Source organism: Numenius arquata, chromosome 3 (genome assembly GCF_964106895.1).
Source record: "Numenius arquata chromosome 3, bNumArq3.hap1.1, whole genome shotgun sequence".
NCBI lineage: Eukaryota > Metazoa > Chordata > Aves > Charadriiformes > Scolopacidae > Numenius > Numenius arquata.
Window position 1 is genome coordinate 35,528,298 of NC_133578.1, and position 21,384 is coordinate 35,549,681.

Genomic DNA, 21,384 nt, shown 5'->3' on the forward strand with positions numbered 1-21,384 from the left:
AGCTAAAGTGATATTTGACTTATTTCCCTCAAATAAAGTGGTTGTGAACATGAGTATGGTTTCTGTAAAACCTACCACCTTTAATGGTTTCATAGCTCATGAAATGTTGTTGAGTATGACCTGTTAAGCGATTTGGTTTACAGCTGTGAAATGACAGTTTTTAGTTTCCTGAAAAACAGGCTATTTCCCCTACCTTAACAATGTTTTTCATTTGATCAGTTTTCCTAGAATTTGTCCATGGGCTCTTTGTTCAAATAGCAGTGCTGCACTTATGGTGTATATAGGATTTTGTCTACCAGAACTATACCCTGACTTCTAAATAAGTAATAATTTTCCATTCTCTAGGGAGAACGTGGCAATCCAGGGGAAAGAGGAGAACCAGGTGCATCAGGACTGCAGGGTGAAAAGGGCATGGCTGGAGGTCATGGTCCTGATGGTCCAAAGGTAAGCTGAATGGAGATTTGTGTTGCTGCAGTGATCTAATGTATAATTCTGCTCATTTGCACAAGCATAAAAAAGAGAACTTTTTTATTATAAAAGGGATCTTTTTTCATGAAAGGTGTCTTGTTTACATAAGGGTTCTAAGAGGTCATACAGTTATTCTAGTATAACAATATTAATAACTTGCAAGATACTAAGATGTTGAGAAATCCCATTTTGTATTAATTTATATAGGTCTGGATTTTAAAGTGGGTTTTTTTGTTTGCTTGTTTCTCAGTAGAATGGGGCAAAGCCATTTCTGAAATGCAGAAAACCCACTGGCAACGGCTCCATTTTAAGAACCATGTCAGTTTACACAAAGAGACTTGGCAGAATTGGTTGTTTAAAAGAAAATACTGAAAGCTGCATGCCTGCCTTTCACCTGTAATTGTTATAATTGGGCCTAGGAAGGTCACTCCAGGTAGGGAGTGCCTCTAGTAATGCAGGACCTGTAATGGATATGAGCTGGGAGAAGCAAAGCATAAATAAAGCATCTCTGCTTCTGGCAACTTCTACCTGTCGCTACTTTGTGTAATAGACCCAGGTGGTATCAAGGTCAAGTTAGAAAGATGCTTGAGCTTCTTTTTTTGCCTGTTCTCATCCCCAGTATGCACTGAGTAAATACTAATGTATTTGGAAGGACTGCGGTATTACAACTGAGCTTCCTGAGTAACACAATGGGAAAAGAAAAGTATTTGGAGATGAATAAAGTCCAGATTTAAGAGAAAATTATTACTTAAAACTGTACCCCAGAGACTTCAACACAGGCACAGTGTGTTCTGCAGCCTAGAGACAAGGATACTTCTCACATGAATAGACAACAATTTGTTCTCTATTTGTTTCAGGGAAGCCCAGGCCCTAGTGGGACTCCTGGTGATCCAGGCCCACCAGGTCTTCAAGGTATGCCTGGAGAAAGAGGGATTGCTGGAACGCCTGGCCCCAAGGGCGATAGAGTAAGTTTGGTTATTTCTGTTGTGCTGTGTAGATTCATCTGTCTCTTAATACTGTAATTGTTCCAAACTACTCAGCATTCAATGTCATAATTGAGACTTTCTGGCTATTTTCCATAGGGTGGCATAGGTGAGAAAGGTGCTGAAGGTACAGCTGGTAATGACGGGGCAAGAGTAAGTAACTCTCTTTTTAGATCTACTCTCCACACAACAGATTGTTTATTGTGCTAGAGGTTCTCAGCTCATAGAGTTAAACACTACTCAACTTGGTGATACCATGGGTTGACAGTCATTCTCATTCCCCCTACCCTTCAAATTTGGTCTTCAAGTTTTTCAAGGCTGCTGTACACAATGTTTTAGGATGCCATTGTGCCAAGCCTGTGTTTTGTATAATCAATAGTGGGAGTCAAGATATAAATGGAAAGGATTCCCAGAAGTAACATGTTCATTTGGGATTCAGCTAAGCTAACTATAGTAAAAATATGAAAAAAGGGACAGGCAGAGATCAGTAGACTAAAATCAAACCCAGTAGGTCTGCCTCTTCAACTAAGGCAGATGCCTCCTTATTCTTTGGACTGAGTTGCCCATGGTCTGTCCTGAGTTTCACAGCCAAAAGTTCCTGTAAATGTACAGAGCCCCACGTGCAGTAAATCGCTGACATTTCTGGAAAGCTTTGAACCTCCTGCGCATAAATAACATGGCTGGTCTGCTCATGTGCAATCAATCCATTATATTCAAGACATGTTGCACGCACGCTTCTGTACAGACCAACTGTCCAATAATCCTAAACGTAATGGGTCTGTTATATATGCACCGACTACATTTTCTTCCCAGAAGTTGCTGGAGTAAGTTTTTACATAAATTGCATCTACCTGAGGTTCTTGGGTTTTGCAAACCAGCTGGAGTACTAACTGCTAGGAAAGCAGTCAGATTCAGAAATCTGAGATACATACGAAAGATGAGGGTTCTGACTGAACTAAATTTCTAGTTAAAGACGAGAGGGTTTTTTTGAGAAAATCTAGCATACAGAAACACTAACTCATAATTAGCAGCTGTGAGCTGGAATTTATTTGTAAGTCGGATAGTATCCAAAGATACAGAACAGTTCTTAGTCATTGTACAGCAAGTTTATAGCTTACAGTAACTAAGAGAGTAATGGTGAACAAAATGTACATCCCTCTTCTAAAGCTAGGTATCTGCAGATATCTCTGCTACCTATCACTAGAGCATGGATGAGGAAGCAGTATCCTTTGTTAATGCTATCTTTTTTTTATTTCTCTTCAGTTTGAACCAAGTAACAATGCAGATTTTTAGGGGAGGGGGATTTTTTTTTGAAATAGACTTGGTGCAGTTTGTGGTACTCTGCTTATACTGAAAGAGAATCATAAATGGGATATCTAAATATTCAAGAACATAATATGAATAGTGCTGCATGATCATTATGTGCAGTTGATGGGTTTGGATGGAGAGATTGGAACCTCTTTGCTTAACTGCTCCATGAAGAGAAAAAGGACACTTTTGAGGGGTTTTCAAGATATAAATTAATCTTCAAAATTAATTATGGACATGTTAAAATTAACATAAACAATGAAATACTAGCATAAAACAAATAGAGAGCTTCTGTGCGAGTGGGGAAAAGAGGACATCGTTTTCTCCTGAGAGAGTAAAATAAAGCCAGAGCTTTTTTTATCATTGGCCTTATTCATAAATTCTGCATAAAGTAGGAGATAAAGTTAGTGAAGAAAGAGGATGAACGAAAGCAGGGCTTTTGAGACATGGGATTTTGGTCACTGGGAGAGGAAATGCAAGTAAATTTTTAGTAAAAAAGACCTAACAAGATTTCAGAGATAAAGGAGAATAATTTAAAGCAATGAAAAAGCATATGGAAATAGTAACATATGAGAAGTTTTAAATTAACTGTTTTGAAGAATCAATTTTTTTAACTTCCTTTTATCTTAATTTGTTCAAAAGGGTCTCCCTGGTCCAATAGGCCCAATGGGTCCAGCAGGTCCCACGGGTGAAAAGGTAAACAGATTTTTATGCTATTCCCTACTGAAGTTTCTTAATATTATCAAACTTTATTAGCACTTTTGTTACTTGTCTAATAAGTTACTTGGTAAATAACCTTTAATTTTATTTTAAGGGTGAACCAGGTCCTCGAGGTCTAGTTGGTCCTCCTGGCTCCCGTGGAAACCCTGTGAGTAAACATGATTGTTTTTTGCCTGGCATAAGTTAACAATATCTAACACTGATCCAAACTCCAGGTTTTGTGTCATTTCCTGATATATCTCCCTCCTTTTTCTTCCCCTTTCTTTGTAGCCAAAATTTCTGGTTCCTGTCTTGATGCTGTGTACTTGCAAAACTATTGGCAGATTTTGTTCCTCTGTCCTACGCTTGTTTTAGGGCAATATTTACATAGTTACCCTCATTTATCCCACTCCTGACAGTATAACACCACTTTTAATTGTTTAAGTCTTTTTAAAAGCATGTCTGTAACATATTCTACTGTACACATACAAATATTTAGATGGACAAATCACAGAAGTATATCTTAGTTTTCATCTAATTACTCTTGTCATCTTCTGTCCATTTTGTGATTTTAAGGAATTTAAGGGTTGGCTTTGATTAGGGAGTTAAAGACTCAGCCCTTCTAGATCCTTCATACTGCTTGGAATTGATTATGCCTGTGTCATAAATCAGAACAGCCTTACTTTCAGTGTAATTGGAATAACTTCCACCCCTCTGGGGAGTGCTGGAGCTTGGCAGCCTTCAGATCCTTCTGTTCCAAACAAACGTTGTGTGGAAAGCTTAGTTGAAGCAGGTCATAGCCCATTCTGACCTTGCAGAAGAATACATCTTTGAACTATTCTTTTTTTTCCCAGCCTGATTGGAATGGTAGGTTGCATAAAGCGTGTGCACTTTGGCTAATCTTGCTATCACTGGAAGTGATTATGAGCAGGATTTCTGCTATTGCAGTTTTGGTGCTTGTACACGCCTTCCATCTCTAAATTCTGAAAGTTTATATATGGTCTTGAACACATGGCAGATCTTAAAATAGTTAACATCATTTATTTTGTGATTAAAAGATCTTTTGATTCTGATTAATAGAGCAAAAGTATAATCACACTTATGACAGTAAATCCTTAACATCCTTTCTTGTATATTTAACTGCAAATAATACTGTATATAGAAAGACTTTTATGTTAAATACAGTTATTCTACATTTTTTATCAGGGTTCCCGAGGAGAAAATGGCCCAACTGGCGCTGTTGGTTTTGCTGGTCCTCCGGTATGTGTTTTGTAACAGTAATGAGTTTCCTTTAGTCATGCTTTGACATACTTAGTTTCCTTCATTATGAATAATTCTGCAGTGTTCTGGAACGTGAGTCATATTTTTGTTGCAAAAAGAGCGGTTTCTTTTTCCCATCAGTATAGCAAGTAAGGAAAAGGGCCAATAAATACCCTAGACAGTTGAAAAATGGTTTTGTTGATAAGATTATGTAATTGTTCATCAGATTTCATATTTTCATGAATATGCTATGTTGCTCCTTTGAGATTAAAATGAGGCAAGTTATAAAGTGTCATCTACTGAAGGTAGCAAAGATTTGCTCCATGAGTAATGAAGGCTGGAATGAATTGATGGACCAAATGGAAGGTTTGTGAGTTTTCCAGTGAGTACCCCAAACTTTCCCACAGCCTAAATATTGCCTTAACCTTTCACAAAGAGTCAGCCACCTACTTCCCTTGGTGGGAAAAAGATGACTATGACAACGTTTGTTCAGTCCCTTTTGCTTTTAGGTATGTAATAGCTACTGAGGAAAAAAGAAAATCTAAAGCAAAGAAAAATGTAAGCTAGAAAAGAAAATATTTTAAATGGAAATTCTGACTTCACAGACTTCAGAAAATCCCATCTGCGATATTCTAAAGACTGCGCTGAACTGTTAGATTTCTCTTGAAATGAACCATTTAGCAAATGCACTGTTTCCTGGGCTGATAGGTTCTGTTATTTTTTGCCTTCTAGAAATTCCTCACAAAATGACTTTCTTGGGCTGGAAAGATTTGATGTTCTCTGACCTGATGTCTCTTCTAAATATTATTTCTTATAGGGCCCTGATGGTCAACCAGGTGTGAAAGGTGAACCTGGAGAACCTGGACAGAAAGGAGATGCTGGATCTCCAGGACCACAGGGTCTTGCTGGGTCTCCTGGTCCACCGGCAAGTATAAATACCACTGTCAGAGAACCAATGGCACAGGCTGATCTTGCTTATTTAAAATGTTCTGGGTGTTCACTGCCACCCCTCTCTTTCTCCTTTCCTCTTAGGGTCCTCCAGGTGTTCCTGGTCTGAAAGGTGGTAGAGGAACTCAGGGTCCACCTGTAAGTAGATTTTGTTTTTTCTGACCTGACTGCAGATAGATAATCTAATACTGAAATTTTGGGTAATGTGTGTAGCATTCCTCATCTCAGCTTGTTTTTCACAGTCTGTAATTGTAACATTTGCTCACTAATTCAGCTGAGAACATTTGAGGTAACCAGTGCTGTATTTCTTTCAATAAAGTTGGCATTAAAATGTTTTTTAGGGTGCTACTGGATTCCCAGGATCTGCTGGAAGAGTTGGGCCTCCAGGACCTACTGTAAGTCAATTGTCGTATTCCTAAGAGGTGTGTTTTATAAAATGGTCATTGAAAACCTCAAGACTATGTAAAGCAGGAAGCGTGATGCAACGTTTATGGCCTGATGCTATAGAAGAGAACAGCTTGTCAGCACTGACTTCTGTGCCTGCATGCTTACATCCGACTTCATTAAATAAAACTCATTAGTCTTGGGCTTAATCCAGTGGCAGTGTGTCCAAATTAGTGCAAGACTTTTCACTGGGTTAAGGAGGCCTTGAGCTGTTCAAGCTGCTCTAATGACTTAATTGCTTACAGAAAAAAAACCAACAACCAGTATCATCCTGTACTTTTTAGTGTTTTGTCTCTTCAGTGGTGGCTGAAGTTAGGAGAAATTTTGGAAAAAGAAGAGACCTCTGCTGGGTTATCTCATTGGCGGAGTTACTCATAAGATCCATTAAAATAAATTAAGAAACAAACCATAACAAAACCCACAGAATCTTACATGTCTAAATATTTTCAGAAACACTAAAAGAAAAAAAAATTAGCTGTGGATCAGCAAGTGAGGATTCAACTCCACGCAGAGAACCGTGTCACTCTCTTCATATGGCTTTTAATGTTTTGATGAGAAAAATAACTTGCAGTCATTGTGAGTTTATCAAAAGGTCTGAAGTTTGTGGAAAGCATAATATAAATGTGAAGTCTTTTAAACGTATTTGAGAAGTGAACAAATGTCCATTAAACACTAATTTGTACCACGTGAATGAAAAGTTCTAATGTGGACCTTAGGTTGATGATATTGGAAAGAATGAGCAAGGGTTGATTTTCTAGCAGTAGTTGTACACCTGAGGTAAAAAAAAAAAAAAAGAAAAGAAAAAAATAGAGAGGAAAAACCCGTCTTTTAAAGGAGGGAGTTTAGAATTGCAAATTGTGTGTGGGGAGGGGTGTATCTTGGACATAATTAGATGATATGTTTATTTAATCTCATTTATTTGATCTTAAATGAGATGATAGTAACTCTTATCTAATTCACACTTTGGGCCTTCCTTAGAGTATGCATATTTATAATTAATCAAAGCACACTTCTTAGAATTTAATTGTCCTGAAAAGGGTCCAACATAACGAGGTGTTTTAATCTTAGGGAGCTCCAGGGCCTGCTGGGCCTATTGGTGAGCCAGGAAAAGAAGGTCCCCCAGGTCTTCGTGGTGATCCTGGTTCTCATGGCCGTGTGGGAGATCGAGGGCCATCTGGGCCTCCTGGTGGTCCTGGGGACAAGGGTGATCCAGGGGAAGACGGGCAGCCGGTACGTCCTGGTTGATGTTAGTAATTCTCCCTAGACCAACTCTAGGCTTGGTCTCATTATACTTATTGCTACTGAAATGATAGTAACATTGTTTTATCCTTTGTGGATGTCAGGGCCCAGATGGCCCCCCTGGTCCAGCAGGAACTACTGGTCAAAGAGGTATCGTTGGTATGCCAGGACAGCGAGGGGAAAGAGGCATGCCAGGGCTCCCGGGTCCTGCAGTAAGTAACAACCAAGTCAATATGCTATCAGTGTGGGCATTCTCATTGTCTTTGTGGGATTCTGAACATAGTGCCCCATAGCATGAGGAGAACGTTGGAAAACTCCAATTGCAGGAGTGAATATAGAGAGAAGAGTAAATAACTAAATGTCAGGCAAATGCACGAGGTTAGAGATTTTGTTCCTCCCCATAATGGAAGGTCTGAACCTGAATTAAGAGTAAGCGTGTAATAGAATTAAGACTTCAGGCTAAAATGTTCCTATTTGGCTTAAAACTAGATCCTTGAAAAAAACAGCCTTAGACTCTTCATTTAGGTGGCCAAAGGTCACTCGAATGTCGGTAAATATTCTGTAACTGCTATTTCATAAACATAAAATTTCATAAACGAATTGCCATTTGTGCTCTGTTTGCTTTCATGTATAATTTATAAACACTTATTGGAAAGCCTAATGATCCAGGAGATCAAGCCATTAAATAGACTATTAGTAAAAGGGATGGTATGGAGGATCTGCCATTAAAGTCAATTTATAGTTCAAGTTGGCCAGAAATTATTCGAGGCTAACAAGATTTCTTGGGGTTTTTTTTTTGGTTTTTTTTTTTTTTTTTCCATTGGTTGGACTAGATGATCTTAAAAAGTCCCTTCCAACCTAGGTGATTCTGTGATTCTGTGATTCTGTATTGAGACAGACAAAGACCCCCATGTTACTTATTTCAAACTGCATTACAATTTTCCAGAGTCAAAACGACCTTACCTCTTGCAGATAATGCCATCAGACATGATATATCAAGGGAGTGTGTGCTTAAAAGAGTTGCTACTAGGTAGACTAACTTCAAGTGTAGCTTCTAGTCAATAAAAGCCTATTCAAAAGCAACTAACACAATTAAACTACTTTAAAATATACAGTATAGTAAATATATATTCAAAATCTATAAGAACATTTTCTGTAATTATGAGGTTTTGGAAGTTACAAATGTTGATGGTAATTCAGGCTGGATTTATGAGTAGTGTTTTTCAGGCAGCAGGGTTTTTTTGTGCTTTCCTCGTTTTGTGTTAAAATTTTGATGTGATATTTCTCATCTTTTTTAGGGTACACCAGGAAAACAAGGTCCCACGGGGCCACCTGGTGATAAAGGTCCCCCAGGACCTATTGGCCAGTCAGGTGCCACTGGACCTGTAGGTGAAGCTGGTCCAGAAGTAAGTATTAGAGCCTCGTAACATGCGAAAAAAGACAGGCTAGTGGTTGTTCTCCTCAACTTGAAGTTACAGGTGGAGAACAGCTTTCTAGTTCTTCTTATGGAAATGCAAGATTACAGAGCTAATCAATAGCCCTAATTTTATTCCATAACTCTAGGGACCTGCAGGTAATGATGGTACTCCTGGACGAGACGGAGCTGTTGGAGAACGTGTAAGAATATTTTTTTTTTCTAAAGTCACTTCTGAAAGTCTCCATTTTATTATTGACTTATTGTAGATTTTCTCTTCATTCAGTTAATTTGAATGGAGAACTTGTTCTGAAACTGTATCACAGCTTTGAACAAGTCGTACCTCTCAAAGTTGAAGAAACCTGTCTAAGAGGCTAAGAACACCTGCCTCCACAAACTCAGACTTGAGTTGTCACAGAAGGAATATCTTTGTAGATTGTAATTGCTAGAAAATAGATTAGCAACGCTACAGTCCTGTTGCTTTGGTCTAGTCCAGTCCTCTGTAGATAAATAATGTTGAATTTATGCTTTGCAGGGTGATCGTGGTGAACCTGGCCCTGCAGGCTTACCAGGTTCCCCAGGGGGTCCAGGAACTCCAGGTCCTGTTGGGCCTCCAGGAGATGCAGGTCAAAGAGGTGAAACTGTAAGTGAGACTTTTTTTTTTTTAATACTTTATCAAAAAAATACTGTGTATGCTTTTGTGCATTGCTTCACATATCTTCCCTATGTGATCTTTGTAGGGTTCTCGAGGTCCAATGGGTCCCCCAGGTCGTGCAGGAAAAAGAGGTTTGCCTGTAAGTTCTCCATGGTTACTGTCGTTTGATCTGAGATACTTTTTACAGGAAAGTGTGTATGAGAAACTGAGCCCAAATTAGAATGCTAAATGGGGCTTCGAGTTTTAGTGTTCTGACTGCAAGTGCATGCAGGTAGTCTTCTGAGCTGCAAAGCTGCACAAATCAATTTGCAGAGAAATTTCAAATGCTTTGGAAGTCTCTTTGATTGGAGTGTGGTGTTGTCCGGATGACTGTAGGACCTGAGTTAACAAATGGCTGGACTCTGTGTTTGACAATTCTAATAAGGGGTAAAGAAATGAATGCAGAACAAAGAGGCACATTTTTAGATAAAAATGGCAGAAATATAACAAAATCACCTGTTCCCATGAAACTGCCTTAATTCAACTCATGAGATTCTGACTTCAGTCCGAATGGAAAAACAAACAAAAGCCATCTTTTTGTGTTATATAACTCTTTTACAATCCAAGCTTGGAAAAAAAATTAATTGCAATCTTGGGAAAATCAAAAGAATGTTGTCCTGTCCCTAAGTAGATGTCTTATGAGAGACAGGAAAAGTTTATTGAGTAGTTAGTGATAATGATGCTATTGATAAACTATTTGTAATCTGGCATTGAGAAATTTAGCATGCAATTTGGGCTGAGAGATATAGAATTGAAAGAAGCAGCCATTTTTCCCAATGATTCTTGAATTAGTATGAAAAGTTTGAAACTATCAGTAATACCAAGAATTAAATTGTGATGGTAATAGAACCAAGCTACTTGTACTGGGGAGCCTAAACGTTGTTGTCTATAGTTAGGGAATGTAACTTCATTGTTGTACATTAATCATAGTGAAGGTGAAAGGAGCTGTGAGAAGTGAAGATGCAACATGTAGGATTTCATACTGAAAATGCATTTTATTATTATGAGTCTCTCATCTATGAATATCATTTGCCATATCCAGTAAGGCAAAGAAGTTTCTCAATCTTAAAAATTTTGGTATGTTAATAATTTAATTTAGTATTTTAGGTTTTTTTTTTTTTGGACTGTGTTATGAAAATAAATAGACTAAATTTGCCACAACTATAATTAAGCACGACACAGTTTTTTGTAATTATTTACTTATTCTTTGGTAAAAAATTAAGATTCTTGGTGCTGCCGCAGCACCACCTTTCTAGCTTTAGTAGAGAAGGAGGTCTGAATGCAGTGTCTAAAAGCAAATGAAGGATTTTTGAGGTTGTTTTTTTTTTTCCAGTTCGGAATTTAACATTTCATCACTATTTACAGGGTCCCCAAGGACCTCGTGGTGACAAAGGTGACAATGGAGATCGAGGCGATAGGGGCCAGAAAGGACACAGAGGTTTCACTGGGCTTCAAGGTCTTCCTGGTCCTCCTGTAAGTTTTTCTAGTTTTACTATAATTTTATTTCCTTGATTGTTAAATAATATATTAGGAACATAGCTATTTAAAAAGGAAACAAAAAGCCAACATGAGTGGGTTTTTTTCCCCACAAGCTGTTTGTGAGTGGCCTGGCTGTCTGTACTTGCTAATATTTTTAATGCAATTTTACAATACTATTGCATGATGAGGTAAACCTGTGCTTTGCAAGATACGTGTTCTACTCTTGTTCCATTTGTGCCAGTCCTGCAGTGATGGATCACTCACCTGTCAGCACAAGATGGTAACAAAAGTTGGTAGTTTGAGATAAGCACGTTAGAGTGTGAAATGCGTTTTACCAGCATTTGAATTCTTTACAGTCAAAGAATCAAATGCAAAATCCCATGAGGATTTTGATAGTATCTGTCACTAATATTTGCAAGAACTTCATGATTTCAGTGGCAATTGAATGGAAACACCATGGAGAACTTTTTTACGTTTGTTCACTGATCCTCTGCAAGAGCTGGAAGTTTCAACATGCAGGAAAAGAATCAACAAAAAAACCCCAACATCCAAAACATCTTTCCACTTCACAATAGTGCTATCAGTTACTCTTTTGTAAGCCAATCTCATTCTAAATATCATGAAAGTATGGCTTTTCTGCGGAAACAACTTTATATGCAGCCAAGCACCAGTAGCTTCTATTAATCTAAATTGTGATTACAGTTACTCTGTGGCAAAAGAGAACAATAGAAAGAAAATGACTCATAAGAGGGAAAGGTACTACCTATTGTTCATGTATATTATAATCGTATTCATACAGAATTGTGTATATCGCATGCTAATTCTTTAAAACTGAAGGAATACACTTTGAATGTCACAATGATACAATAATTTCTTTTGTTTAGGGTCCAATTGGTGAACAGGGCAGTCCTGGCATTCCAGGCCCATTTGGTCCTCGGGTGAGTATAATATTTCAGGTTTAAGGTATTTCTTGCTTGTTTTTTTCCACAGATTTTATTTCTGCTTCACTTTCATTTCACTGGCTTTTATTGACTTCAGTATCATGTAGTGATTACCCTACTATCTTTTGCTGAGAGACATTACCTTCTTTGATATAGTACAGCTTTGACGCAAGTGTAGATTATAGCTAGATAAAAAGGTCAATTCAGAATAACTACAGGGCTACAGTCTCTTTTTATAGATGCTTTTGCTGCAGCTGATACAAAGCCATATATATGGCAGCTCTGCTAATTGCTACTCTGCCTTTCACACCCCCATGTACGTCAGTCACCCGAAAGTAAAGGAGAAATATGACTCCCTTGGATGTTCCCAAGTGACACTATATCTCTGAGTCTGTGTACATGTGGGTGTACAGCAGGTACTCCAGTTGTTGTAGCACCTGGAATTGAACCCACTTAAATCGTTTAGGGAAAAATATACAGGTATACAATATACATCTAAGGTATATTGGCTGAGGTGATTGACTTCAGAAAAGCAGCATCGAAGCTGCCTTCTTACTTTTGGAGAAGAAGAAAAAGGGTGGTAATAGATAGAAATAATTGGATTGCTTCCTGAAAATATATTGATTGTAAAGGGCATTCGTTATCAAATGCTAAAATACATTCCTTCTTTCTCTTTGCTTTGTAGGGTCCTCCAGGTCCAGTTGGTCCTTCCGGCAAAGATGGAAGTCCCGGTCCACTTGGGCCAGTTGGGCCTCCCGGTGTTAGAGGGAGTGTAGGAGAAGCTGGACCTGAGGTAAGTTGATGGGAATATGGAGGAAAAAGGTTACCTTCAAATAAGGAGATTTTTACAGTCTGTTGCATCACTTTCTCAAACATCCATGAGCTCAAGACAAATGGTAAGGCTTGATACAGTTTTTCCAACAAATACCCAGGGTAACTATGTATTGAAAGGGCTCATTTCTTACTCGTTTTCATCTTCTGGACCCAGTCTTATCAATGTGTGCTCTCCTTAGCCCAACCAGGGTCTACTTCTGCAGTTAGCTCACTGGATCCCACTGCATCTGCAGTTCAACATGGCTATTTGTCAAGTTGAGTCCTAAAACCCCAGGCCTAAGCATAGGAAGCATCTGGAACCAGCTGTAGTTCAAAGTCAGTAGTCCCACAAAGGCGGCACTGAATTGACAGCAGCGTACTCCAGCATGCCTTGCATTCAGAAAATCCTTCAGTCCAAATGAGCAGCCCAAACTCTAACACTCATCTCAGCTGACCTTCAGCCTGATCTGAGGTTTACATACATCAACCATGAGCTGATTCGCAACTAATGAAAAATAGTTTCACCATTTTGGAAAAAGTTCTAAACCTTTGCTAAACACCCTAGGCATATTCCACATTTACCAGTTCACGACATCCAAAGTCATAAAGCGTAAGTTATGCTATCCCAAGGAAGACAAGTTAGAAAATTAGAGGGATTTGAGAAAAGGGTGATCTGGATGATCATGTGAAGAACTGAAAGACTGGTATTGCTTATTTTGGGGAAGAAGTGGAAAAGATGGAATAAAGGTGGAAGAAAATCATAAGCAAGACAGAGAAGGCAGTTTCTGCTTTTTTTTTGTCTTGTAAGACGTGGTGTTTCCTGTGTTTATCATGTGCTAATATTCACCCTATTTAATTTGAATTCCTGCCAATTATTGGTATCTCCACTTCTGCCGAGGCACCAGAACTTGAATGAATAGTCTATGGTAGAGCGTAAGAAGACAATGTGTATCCAGATCCTTCATCTGTGTAACAAGACAGTACAAGAAATGTCACCTACCAGTAACTTTAGTTTTGCTTTCCATGGTAGCTTGCTGCAACTATAAATTGGAACCACAAAGCGAGAATATAGAAGTTAAGATTTAATTTGTTAACTAATTTTATTAGTTTGGGTGTGTGCTCTGCAGTAAACATTTGGAGCACTGATTGTGAATTCTGAAGTAACCACTCTCAACAGAAATGCCACATTCTGATATACCGTTTGATGTACCAGAGCATCAAACTTACAATGAAGGTATATTACAGAGTTTGCTGCTGCCAAAGAAAAGCTGGCAGAGCCTGCAGATGCAGATATGTTTATTAACAGATACATTCTGTCTCAAGACTCAGTTACCTCCCCAAGTGTCACAATTCAGGTTGACAGAAGGACCTCACAACCCGTCATTGAGGAAAGCATACTTAGTCAGGAAACCACCTGCTCTGATGAGTAAGGTTGACATAGATTCTGTCTCTCATACCTGAGGCCAGAAAGCTGAGCACTGTGCAGGACAAAAGTAAAGATACTTCTAGCACCAAATCTTCCATCCAGGTTTTATTAGTTGAAAATGTGCCTGAGGTGACTCAGGGGAAACAGGAATTTTAAATTTATCTAAAAACCACTCACAGCTGTTGGGAATTTTGTGAAATAAAGTTATTAGGCAGGGATTTGAACAAGGAAGAGACAGATGGCTTAAAAAAAATGGAACAAGGAGGCCATTCTTTGATGACTTTTTCCAGCTGTTATGTCTGAAATCAGGAGTAACAAAAAATTAAGCAAGGTATTAAGACAGGCAGAGAGGGCATGAAGCAGAGAGGATACTTCACATGCAGTTCTAATCTCTTAGCCCTGTAGCTGGAAATGTGAGTTGTTTATCTGTACTTGAATTTTCCCTGCACTTTAGCATGATTGGCCATGAAGTTTTGCTCTTTTAGTGGCTGGCTTTGTTATCATTTTGTATAGTATTTACTCTGCTGTGCCTCTATTGCCTTTTTTTTTTTTTTTTTTTTTTTTTTTTTTTTTTAACCTTAGGGTCCGCCAGGTGATCCTGGCCCTCCTGGCCCTCCAGGACCTCCAGGCCATCTCACTGCTGCCATTGGTGACATTATGGGACACTATGATGATGCTATGGCAGATCCGCTACCAGAGTTTACTGAAGATGAAGCAGCCCCAGATGACCATAATAAAACGGACCCAGGAGTCCATGCCACACTGAAGTCACTGAGCAGCCAGATTGAGACTATGCGTAGCCCAGATGGTTCAAAGAAACACCCGGCACGGACTTGTGATGACCTGAAGCTGTGCCACCCATCCAAGAAGAGTGGTACGTATATACACACCACCTCCTGTATGTGCCATATGATTCTGTCCTATTTCCAGTAGATACTTGGTCACTGGAAAAAAATAGTGTAATACAGATTTTGATGGTCTAAATTGACATTCACACTAGGAGCTTGAAAACTTGTTCTTGCCAATGAAGTATATATTCCAATGTATACCGTATATATTTTTTCAGAGGTATTTTAAAATCCTAAATATTTTTATACTTCCATGGAACACTACTTCTGAAAGTGTTTTCACCATGGAGTACCACTTATATGATGACAGAGCTAGGTTGGTTCCCCTATTGTGAATATTTGCTTAACTGCTATTAGCTCAAAACATTACCTCTGGGCTGATAACCTGTGAGTGCTTTCCATCTAGAATCCTCTGCTGCTGCTTTGTAGCAGTAATTTGTAGGCAGAAATGTGCTAATGTGCCATTTAGGACTTTCCCTAATTTATATGGATTACCAGTGATAAATCAGAACAGACTGGAAGGTAGACATAATTTCCAGCAGACCTTACCAGCTTCTTCCCTGATTCTTGAAACTTTGCCTCCAACATCAACATTAGGAGGGGCTGCCGTCATTTTCTTCTATGTAGGGGAAACTGTCTTCTAGCCATTGTGTGTTCTTTATGCACTTGGAGTGTCCAGGAGCTTTGCAATGGATTAAAACAACCTAACCTTAAACAACTTTCAAGTCTGCATTCCCCAGTTTTGAAATATTTGAAATACTGGTCAGCGTGTATATTGAAGTAACATTATAGTGTTTCCCTGATAGCACACATTAAAACATACATCAGATTATGTGAAACATACGCCTGTTTTCCTTGTGTTTCGTACTGTCGTGACATACTTTTGCTTGTATCTCCCCAGTTATTTCAAGGTTCTTAATAATGTAATGGAATCACATTTTATGTTCTTTGTAGGTGAATATTGGATTGATCCTAACCAGGGATGTGTTGAAGATGCTATAAAAGTATATTGCAACATGGAAACTGGAGAGACCTGCATTTCTGCAAATCCGTCTACTATACCACGTAAAACATGGTGGGCCAGCAGGTCATCTGACGCAAAGCCCATTTGGTATGGCCTGGATATGAACAGGGGATCACAGGTAACTAAATATATTTAATGTCAAGAATCTACTTCTGTTAAACTTGTTTCCTTCTGGTTTAGAACTTGATCTGCTATTCTGGGCAGATTCTGCTACAGTGAGAACATTATAACTGTTGATTGACTGGCTTATATTCGATTGGTTGTTATCATACAGTAATTACAGGAAAGAGCTGGGAGAACCAATGCAAGTGCATCTTAAGGTAGCATTGGCTATAAGTATACCATTGCTGGAAGACATTTATTTTTCTTGATCCCAAAAACTTCAACTTCTCTATCAGTCTACTTCAGTAACTTACCATCCTTGTCCTTAAAAAGTGTACTTTTACCCTGATATATAATTTAAATCACTACTGTTTTAATTTAATTCTACCTTTTTTTTTTTTCAGAAAGCTTACTTTATAAATACTCTCAGCAAATCCATTTAAAAAAAAAAAAAAAGATTGTTATCATACGTGTTAGAATGCTCCATGCTGAATACATCAGTCTCCAGGCTGACAAAAATTCAATTCTTAGCCTTCTGTCAGGTTTTCCCTGTGTAGTAACTTCTAAAACTAGGCTTAATGATCCTGCCAAATAACAGAAGTTTATGCTATGCAAAGTATATAATAAATTTATAAGCTTTTGCCATTTTTATTCCTAGTTCATCAAATCAAAAGCACAGAAAATATTTTCAATTGTTATTTCATAGGAAGTAATTGAATATCTTTAAAATAAGTATTTGGTGTGCAAAAATAATAGTGCTGTTATCAATTGGAATCTTGATGGAAGTTCAGAACTTCAACAATTAAGAACAGATGTGATATTGATTGCTTTTATTGAGATGCTTTCACTTAAATTCGGGAGGACTTGCCATGACCCAAGATGTCACAGTTCATGTTTAGCTGCCTGCAGAGCTACATGTAGGGGTTTTGTAAGTCAGATGCTCTTTGGAGGAAGACATCTTCAGGATTACTGCAAAAGAATATTTAATTTTTGAAAACGAGGTTAGATTTGATAAGAGTATGATCTATGCAATAGTCTAAATAATAAGCATGTGAGAGATTGCTAAACAGAGATAACAGATTTTGTAAAAAATGACAGTGTCAGTGCATAAGACTTTCTTTGTTCTTCATCAAGTTCAGAGAAATTTTTAGTCATTCGTGACTTTGTGAATCATTAAAAAAAAAAAAAAAAGCATGAATAAAATTAAACCTGCACAGGTCGGGAAAATATCTCAGGAATTTTTGAATTTTTGTATTGATAGAAAAATTGCTTCTGTTTTTTATAGAAACAGTGGCACATCGTAAAATATTTTTCAAACTTCTGTGTAAGTTAATTAGTTGATGAAGTCCATATGCAAATCTATAGTTATTTTTATATAGTCAAACTTTCTGACTGTTTCTGTATTCTAAATACAATACAAAGCCTATAGAAAACAAGCTGCTAAATTTGCAATATAGCAGGTACTCTATAAAAGGTTTTTCTGTGCTTGACTTTCCTTATCTAGTCTGAGGTTGCTCTATGCACTATTTCATACATAAGGCTTAAATCCTACTGAATCCCTTTTTGAAGGAAAGCAGAATTCATTCCAAAACTTGGCATGTCTGTGGAAACCCACCTGCCTTTCAGTTGTTCAGCTGCAGAGCTTTACAGTCAAAATTCTCCAAAATGATCCCTGTTACAGGATGTCTACGTTAATTTGTCCTCAACTGGCAGCAAATTACAAAATAAACCATTCTTAGATTTTATGTAATAGGGCTTCTGCTAGTCATATCTGCAAAGGGTTGTGATAATGACAGATGTTTCTAAAATTTATGAACTCTTCAAAGAGTTTTCATGTCATATATGTTGATCTGTTTTTTTATCTTCATAGTTTGTGTACGGGGATACAGCTGTCACTCAAATGACATTCCTACGCCTCCTATCAAAGGAAGCTTCCCAGAATATCACTTACCTTTGTAAAAACAGTGTTGGGTACATGGATGACCAAACTAAGAACCTGAAAAAAGCTGTAATTCTGAAAGGGGCCAATGACCTGGAGATCAAAGCGGAGGGAAACAGTCGATTCAGATACACTGTTCTGCATGACAGCTGTTCTGTAAGTTTGGGTGTTTTGTCATTTGTTATGGAGAAAAAGGACTTTTGTCTTCTAATATTTTCAGCTCTTCCTTGATTTAGAAAAAGATCCATAGAATGGGGTAATGAAGTGCTGCAGAATTTCACCATGAATTGTAGAAGCGACTGATCAAATAGATATTTTACTACAATTCTAGCTTTGCATAATGAAAGTCTTCACTATTTAGAGGATATTTACAAATTACTAGTATTACTAGTTATTGGTGAGCATACTGAGATATGTATCTTGCCATTTTTCGGTACTTGTGTACCTCTGTGTGGAATCACACAAAGAGGTCAGATAACCTCAGGCATTTGTCTGCCAGATGGGTAAGATTATTGCAGCAACACACTGGAGGGAACTCAGTGGTACTATGGCTGACTGACTTGAAAAGGAAAATGTTCTCCCCAGAAAAATCTTAGTGGGCATAAAAACCAGCAAGTAGTAAATTTTTTCATGTTTGTTCGTATTCTCAGCCAAGTCCAAGATACTGGCAAAATATTTCTAAAATTAGTTTTACACTTGAAATAAATTAGTCTCTGTGCTTTAAAATAATAAAGCCCACGAATATGTATGCAGGCACATATTTAAAACATAGAGAATAATTTCATAACATAAAGAAAAATCAGTCCAGCTTGAGGGGAAATCCTGCAGTATCAGTCTGATGGGTCTGTTCATCAGTGCAAAAGCTATATATATATGTATATGTTTTAAAATAACCAAGGTGCAGTACAGGCAAGGGGGTGTTGCTCAGTGAAGATACAGCGAGACCCTTCTGAACTGTCAGGCAGCTGACTCGCCAGCTGGGATTCTGACTGTTTCTGACATGAGTTCTGGCCTAAGTTTTTCTTTGTCTTTTTTTTTTTTTTTTTTTTTCCTACAGAAACGTAATGGGAACACGGGCAAGACTGTCTTTGAGTACAGAACACAGAATGTGGCACGCTTACCTATCATAGATATTGCACCGGTGGACATTGGCAGTACTGACCAGGAATTTGGAATTGAAATTGGGCCAGTTTGCTTTGTATAAGAGGAAGGGGGGAAATTAACACACTACCCAGCAACAGCAGCAATTAAACACATGAACTTAGACTGATTGAAGTTAATCCTGAGACTCTTGAAGTAATGGCTGATATTGGATCAGCATTGTATATACGGTTCTTTTTAAATGCCCGGCCTCCTTTTGAATATTTATTTTACTTACAAACCTTCTGTTTTAAATGATTGAAACCAACTTTTTAGTACAACAATACAATTTTAAGAGGATTGATGACCACCTTTTAAAAGTAATAGGAATCTTTTCCTTGCTTTTGTTTCAAATTACTTTGAAATTTACAGGTATTCAAAATAGATAGTTTTAATGTGGGACTATGTAAAACTCTAAGGATTATTTCTTTTGCTTGGATGCATACTGAATAACAGAAAAAGTAGAGCACTTTTGTGAACCGCTGGCTATATTTCAATCATACGTACTCCCTCAACCCCACTTTGTGTTCCTCCGGTTGCCAGTATGATAGTCATTAACAGAAATCTATGTCTTTTGTAGAAGAAAAGCTCTTCAGGCAAGATCATCTTAATATGGCATTGTCTTTCCTGCACTTTCCTATGCAATAGTCTACTCAGAAGAGTATTCCATAGCCATGATTAATTTATGAAGTAAAAGTACTCCTGGGGTAAATAGTTTTTAGTAGGGGTGTCCCATATCTTAAATTTGAAGGCCAGACTTCAGTTCTCACAATGTATTTGTGTAATTCTGTTAAATGATCCTTAATCTTCAAAATACATCTTAAACCCAGTACTTGTTGATTTTCCAATACTTGCCCATCTAAGAAGCCATTACATGTCAAATTATACAGATGTCTTATATATGGTGCCAATTTATGTATGTTGCAAATCATTCACATGTATACCAGACCAATTGTTAATAAAGAGAAAGAAAGTTTAGAAATTCATTGTTTTTAGCTGACATCCAGACATGCATCACCAGGAATTTGACTTATTGGCCTTGAGCTGTCAAGGCAAGAAAGTTCCATCATTTCTTAGCATGAGCTACCTCATCTCTGGAAGTTGGGATGCATTTAATATTCCTGTTTTTATTTTAGATATTAAAAGGTGCTATGCTTCTCTTGTTATTTTGATAAAGGAGATAGGCGGGGCAAAAACAACAAAAAAGTGATGGTGCTAAATGACTCTGTAGGAGGCTGATGAAATAAGAATGCCTACCGTCAATGCCATTTTCAGAGCTTAGCTGTTAGGCTTATGGTGTTTGAGAGAACAATGTTACAGTGCATTTATTTGTTGATCATACATTATATAGGAAGTTTTGTACCACTAACATGCTTTATTTTGTAAAGTATGTGGGTACAAACTTACTTAGTTTTTTGTTTTTTTTTTATTGCATCTGTGCTTTCCACGTTTTTTGTTTGTTCCTTTAAAAAAAAAAATAAACAGCTGGGGCCATCCCTAACGAAAGTCATGCACATAGCTTTATTCATGTATCTTTGCAAAGCATTTAATTAAATACATGCTTCTCGCTACATAAGTGGTTTCCTTTTTGTAGAATTCCTTCTAGTGTGTCCCATATCAGTTCATTTCCAGGAAATTATTTACTTTTGTTTTGTTGCTGTTTGTTTTGTTGCTACTTTTGTTTTGTTGCTATTTGAATAACTCATTTGCCTGGAATATTCTCCTGGAGTATTTTACACTTAGGAATATAAAGGTATTATGAACAATGCCCTCTTTGTGCCAGTTTTTACAAGATAGGTGTCAGTTTGTATGAGTTAATCACCAGCAGTCCTATTAAAGCTACCTAATTAGGATTGTTTGAGACTCCAGAGAAAGAGAATTTTTGTTCAAGACTGAATAAAATGTGACTTAGCCAATTGTCAATGCAAGTTATCTCTGATAGAAAACAGTTTCTGGACAAGCCATAAAGTTTCATTCTAACAAGGTAGGGAAGAATTTACATTCCTTTCCTCCTTCAGAAAGGGTAGGAGCTTTGCAGTTTTCCAGTTGTTCATATGCGCGTCCATACAGGGTAGGTAGGGACTGGGAGGGAATTTGACAGGTTCATGCTGACGTGATGTTTGCTTTGGTTGGCCAAGCAGGAACTCTATGGTTTCTTTTTCACCAGCATGAAATACTTTCTATAAGTACGTGACTCGGGAGTTAGCTTATCATA

The 21,384-nt window shown here is 37.8% G+C and overlaps 1 protein-coding gene across 1 annotated transcript in view; it reads left to right on the forward strand.

Moving 5' to 3' along the window:
• COL5A2 (collagen type V alpha 2 chain) overlaps positions 1-21,083 on the forward strand; it is a 108,026-nt gene extending 86,943 nt beyond the window's left edge. The window contains exons 33-54 of the mRNA XM_074145825.1: positions 346-444; positions 1,326-1,433; positions 1,551-1,604; positions 3,402-3,455; positions 3,574-3,627; positions 4,665-4,718; positions 5,536-5,643; positions 5,751-5,804; positions 6,008-6,061; positions 7,179-7,340; positions 7,454-7,561; positions 8,648-8,755; positions 8,913-8,966; positions 9,299-9,406; positions 9,504-9,557; positions 10,823-10,930; positions 11,821-11,874; positions 12,563-12,670; positions 14,699-14,990; positions 15,919-16,106; positions 17,961-18,185; positions 19,087-21,083. Coding sequence (XP_074001926.1) covers positions 346-444; positions 1,326-1,433; positions 1,551-1,604; positions 3,402-3,455; positions 3,574-3,627; positions 4,665-4,718; positions 5,536-5,643; positions 5,751-5,804; positions 6,008-6,061; positions 7,179-7,340; positions 7,454-7,561; positions 8,648-8,755; positions 8,913-8,966; positions 9,299-9,406; positions 9,504-9,557; positions 10,823-10,930; positions 11,821-11,874; positions 12,563-12,670; positions 14,699-14,990; positions 15,919-16,106; positions 17,961-18,185; positions 19,087-19,233 — 2,355 coding nt within the window. The 3' untranslated portion in view covers positions 19,234-21,083. The remainder of the gene's footprint in view (positions 1-345; positions 445-1,325; positions 1,434-1,550; positions 1,605-3,401; positions 3,456-3,573; positions 3,628-4,664; positions 4,719-5,535; positions 5,644-5,750; positions 5,805-6,007; positions 6,062-7,178; positions 7,341-7,453; positions 7,562-8,647; positions 8,756-8,912; positions 8,967-9,298; positions 9,407-9,503; positions 9,558-10,822; positions 10,931-11,820; positions 11,875-12,562; positions 12,671-14,698; positions 14,991-15,918; positions 16,107-17,960; positions 18,186-19,086) is intronic.
• The last annotated feature ends 301 nt before the right edge of the window (positions 21,084-21,384 follow it).